Raw genomic sequence first — 4968 nt, forward strand, 5'->3', positions numbered from 1 at the left:
AATTTTAGCATACTTGACAGGACTATTTTGTATCTGCTGCCTTCCCTTGTCACAAAACATTTTGCTATAGCAGGATGCTTCTGTATCCAAACTGTCCTATCAAAGTATTTTAATCGTTTGCATAACCTGCAGACTGCATCTTAGTGCGTGTTTTACTTGCACGGTTTTAAACATTACTAGGTTCAAATAGCTTGTTTTTTCTGACAGTCTTTTCATACACTGAAATATGGGGATGCACAGAGTTTACATTATAGTTGCTTTATTACCATAATCTATTATTTACCTACTTGTGTTCCTTTTGTAATAAACCTACCCATGGTCCTTTCCTCTCACCATTTGAGTCAGTTTATACACCAGGTGGCAATGTCTGCATTCTAGCAATTTAGTATGTATGCTTCCTAAACCATTTTGTCCTCATGTGGGCATTTATTGAACTTATTCATATGAACTCATTCCCAGGAGATCCTGTCATGATCTTAAGAGACTTGGCACTAGACTTCTGGAAACAAATCTGATAGCCCAAAGTATTCAGCCTGCCTTGACTTTCCAAATATGCATGTAATTTTCAGTTTCTTTTTCAGCCTCTTCTTTTCTATGAAGTTCAGTGTACTACCTACATCTCTTCCAGTTACTGCAAAAAGTAGCTGTCAAGTGTAGCTCATATTACTTTAAGATTAGTTGTCGTAAAGGTTCAAAATATTTAATTTTTTTTAACCCCATATTTTCACGTTTTCAATAAAGCCTTTGTAGTCAAGCAAACTTGAGGCCAAGAGAGATCTTTATTCTGCTACACATAGAAGAGACATCAGGTGCTGGGGTGAGGGTGCAGAGTTGACAAAAGTTTTATTTGATTTTACAACATACTATTTAATCTTTACATTTCATCTCCAGCCATCAAAGGTTGTAGAAACAGTCCTGCTGTTCCTAGAATACATACCAGGATGAAAACCCATAGAAAAATACGATCGATTACCATGGCAATGTACTTCCAGTCATCCTGAATCTGAAAAATAAATTGAATAGCAAAGGAGGTATGTTTATTAGATGAATAACTTGCATTAGCAATTAATATAATTTTATACAGGAAGTACAGGTTTTTTCCATAAGTAGATGTCTTTCATATATGCATAACTGACATATCTCGGTTTTCATTGACAAATGAATTCATCTTAAAGAAGCTTTATTTGAATATGCTATTTGTGACAAAGTCAAAAACTACTTTTTCAAATACAGAAAGTTATTCACCAAGACACTGGACTTCACAAGATACAATTTCTCTTCTGTATGCCAAAAATGAAAGTGAAAAGCTTCACATTCTTAGATGATTAGCTTTGTCCAGAAAACTTTACTAAAACAGACTGCTCCTACTGATCTTTAAGTAGTATGTAAAAAGACAAAGGTTAATTGGTATATAATTATTTGGTATGTTTCTTGTGTAGTAGTGAAATTTGATTGTTCTCATGCATGATGTAAAATTAATCTCCTTACCTTTCATGTAGAGAGGGAACCAAGTTTCCAAAAAAACAATTTTCTTTTTTGTTGTTTTTTTGTTTTGTTTTTTTGTTTTACAGTGGGCATTATAACAAAGGTGACACTGAAGTATTATATACATTGTATATGAATAGTAACTACATTAGGTGATCATTGAGATTATAATTACTTAATTTCTTTGCAGGAAGGCTAATAAATGACTAGTGCAGTTGTTGGTTTTGAATTTTTGTGCTTTTTAGCTTAGAACTTGTTTGTTACAGCAGACTTAAAAACAGCCCCATATTTTCTATACCAACTAGTTCTAAATAAAGTTTTTATTTCAGCATAAACAAAACTTCATTGTAACTTTAAGTGCCATATTGCAGAGGATTTAAATTCAGTGCAGATGATGGTGGTGTGGCTACTGTTCTTACTATGTTTGAGGAACATGATAAAAAGAAAACTTTTAGGAAAGATGATGGTCCCCGTCTTGGTCTCATTTAGCTACAGCATTTTACTCTGCAGCAGCAGCAGCACAATAAGCAACATCACAGTGAAGGACATTCAGTCTGTGTGGGAGGGAGAACGTAAATTCCTAAAGGCCACAGAGTCAGCAAATTCCACTATCAAGATTATAACTTGATAAAATCCTTACTCCAAATCTTGCAGGATGGATACTCAAGTATTATAACCCTAGCAGTGGTTACCTTAACATGCTTCACCCAGTATATGTGTTGTCAGTAAAGAGACTGTTGTGCACAGAGCTGATCCCCAAATTATTTATGTGCAAAATTGCACCTATTTGTAATACAGCTTGTGTAATTTACTTGTATAAAATACAATTTTTTTTTTTTTTGAGATCTTTTTCTTAAAAAACACACTAATGGCAAATGGTGTCTGCAGTTTGAGTAATAGTAAAATATATTCTTACCTCTTTTGCTTCATTCTGCATTTTCATGTTTTCTGCAATGTATTTAACACTTTCGATAGCATCTCTCATTTCTGGTGACAGAACTGAAAATGAAAACAGCGGATCTACAGACTCAGAGCTTGAACTTCTTGTGAGATTGCCACTGAAATCCGAGAACTTCACTCGTTGATACTGACAACAGCTGCATGCCATATCTTGACATACAAAGCCATCTTTGCAGCATTTGGTTTCGGAACTGTTGAAGCAATTTAAGTTTGAAAACTCAGATGTGAAAAATGGTTTTGGCTTCTGATTATTCTCTTCATCACTGGCAGGCCTTGTCATAAACATTATCTTGGGAAGTAAGTTCAAGAAAATGGTTCTCACCCACACAGGCATTGTGTGCGTCTTGGGTGTTCTGTAGTGCACGTTAAGTACAAACACCGTAATGACAATAGATAGAGTTACAAATATCATGGTGAAAAGGAGGTATTCCCCAATAAGTGGAATTACCAGGGAAGTGGAAGGTATGGTTTCTGTGATAACAAGAAGGAACACCGTTAAAGATAGAAGGACTGATATGCAGAGTGTCACCTTCTCACCACAGTCTGAAGGTAAATAGAAAACTAGTACAGTCAGGAAAGAAATCAGCAGACATGGAATAATCATATTGATAGTGTAAAATAAAGGTAAACGCCTAATGTAAAGAGAATATGTGATGTCTGGATATATCTCTTCACAGCAGTTGTATTTGATGTCGTGTTTATACCCAGGAGCTTTAATAATAGCCCACTCTCCACTCTCCCAGTAATCTTTCAGGTTCATTGTAGAGCCAATTAAAACTAAGTCAATTTTGGCTTTATCATAAGACCAGGAACCAAACTTCATGGTGCAGTTCTGGTAGTCAAATGGGAAGTAGGTTACATCTATTTTACATGAGCTTTTAAATATAGCCGGAGGTATCCAGGTCACGTCACCTGTGTATTTTAATAGGGCCTTTGTCTTGTCATCAACCTGAAAATCCCCAACTGCACTGTAAAGTAAATAAAAATAACAAAAATTAGAATGCAACTGCTCCAGGTAGTTTCATACATTCAGGTCATATACCTTAATTCTTTAATCTGTTTTGGGAAAGTCAGCAATTACATCTTGACATGGAGCTGAATTGCATGTGCAGTACTGAGTCAGCGGCTGTCACAAATTTACATAGTTAAGCTGAAACAAACAGCTGTATAAACTTAGCATGGAGGATTTGAAAGGTAGTATTTTCCCTTGTAGTAACATGGCTGAGTGCAATCAATATTCAAAGCAGCAGATCGGAGATTGCACATGGCGGTCCGACTAGGTGATGGTTGTAGGTCACTTCCAACTGAACTATTTTACTCTATTCTGTTCTAGATTGAGCAGGTGTCAAAATGTGTGTGGAACTGCTAAAAAGCTAGAATTTGCATTTTTTTCAGTAAAATGTCTGACTCTCAGACAAGAACTCTCCAGTGTAAGCAAATTTCTTGCCACCTTCCTTATAATGATAAAAATAATAGTAAAAGTGGGAGCTTATGAAGGGGAAAAGCAAAGTTCACTTGGGCCTGCCTCCTTGCAGCTACGGGTTAGGAACTGGCTCCTGCTCGGTCATGCTGATGTAGATGGCACAGAGATGTGTGTACAGCAGTAGGGAGATGGGGGATGCAGGGATGCATTTCTTCCCGAATGAAGAAGATAAATATGCAGGAGTCTTACTTGTTATATAAAACAATATCTGGCTTCCAGATCTGTCCAGATGGTACTCGGATGAATTCAGCACCTCCGTAGTCTGCTGGATTCCACCGAAGTTTGTAATCATTCCAGATCTAATTATGGAAGAAATTGAAATTCAGAGGACTAGACTCAAACCAAGTGCTGTTGTATCACTTCTAGGCTTGTTTTATTTTGGATATTACAGTGATGAGATGTTTCCTTAAACACGAATGTCTGGTGTTTATTCACATGGAGGCTGTGGGCCTGTTGGTCTAAATATGACTTTGTGTGTGTGTGTAACTCCATGTGCCGGGAATGTCTGTTCAGTAGCTGAAACAAGGTGAAAGAGGGAATAAGAACCTCTCTGGCCAGAGAGTGTAGGACTTATTAATAACTTGTGTGTCAAAAAGCCAGGTATCTGTTGGAAAGTGAGAACAAACCCATAGGAGGCTCTGGTTGCTAGGTGTGCGTGTTGAGGGAAGGACCCCAGGTAGATGGGTTAGAACGAGCTGCAGGGTGTCATTGCTCAGTTAGATTAACAGTCTTAACACCCAGTTTAACAAAGGGCTATTAAGCTGAAGCTGGGAATTAAGTTGGTTATTAAGCTGGCTGTAACAGTGAGTAATTGCATTTTTAACCCATAAAGACCCTTTGAAGGCAACATTTTTTGTTTGTTTCACTTTCCAGGAGCTAAAAAGCACCGAGTGATGCTGTGCGGGACTTCTGTGCTGAGGTGCTTCCTCTGCAGCATGTCTGGGAGTCTTCAGAGCAAAAATGCCCTCTTCGGTGATGATAGTAAGTGTAGGAGGGTTGGGCATGATGGCTCACAACCCCGAGCCGGGCCCATATTTAAA

At 37.5% G+C, this 4968-nt stretch overlaps 1 protein-coding gene across 1 annotated transcript; it reads right to left on the reverse strand.

Annotated features, from left to right (window-relative positions):
- Positions 1–874: 874 nt before the first annotated feature.
- Positions 875–4932, reverse strand: CHRNA3 (cholinergic receptor nicotinic alpha 3 subunit). The gene is made up of 4 exons (XM_010163859.1): positions 4744–4932; positions 4118–4227; positions 2402–3413; positions 875–1003 (listed from the first exon to the last, which is right to left on the reverse strand). The coding sequence occupies exons 1-4, from the start codon at positions 4930–4932 to the stop codon at positions 875–877; spliced, it is 1440 nt and encodes a 479-aa protein (XP_010162161.1).
- Positions 4933–4968: the final 36 nt, after the last annotated feature.

Source organism: Antrostomus carolinensis, unplaced genomic scaffold, assembly GCF_000700745.2.
Source record: "Antrostomus carolinensis isolate BGI_N321 unplaced genomic scaffold, ASM70074v2 Scaffold50862, whole genome shotgun sequence".
In the NCBI taxonomy this organism is placed as follows: domain Eukaryota; kingdom Metazoa; phylum Chordata; class Aves; order Caprimulgiformes; family Caprimulgidae; genus Antrostomus; species Antrostomus carolinensis.

Bases quoted from the DNA above. Each gene is read 5' to 3' on its own strand.
- CHRNA3 (XM_010163859.1), bottom strand. From the start codon at position 4,932: ATGCCCAACCCTCCTACACTTACTATCATCACCGAAGAGGGCATTTTT. The intron at 4,228-4,743 runs GCAATTACTCAC...TTCCATAATTAG, and splicing joins GGTCTTTATGGGTTAAAAAT to ATCTGGAATGATTACAAACT. The intron at 1,004-2,401 runs GTAAGAATATAT...TTTATTTTTCAG, and splicing joins TGCAGAATGAAGCAAAAGAG to ATTCAGGATGACTGGAAGTA.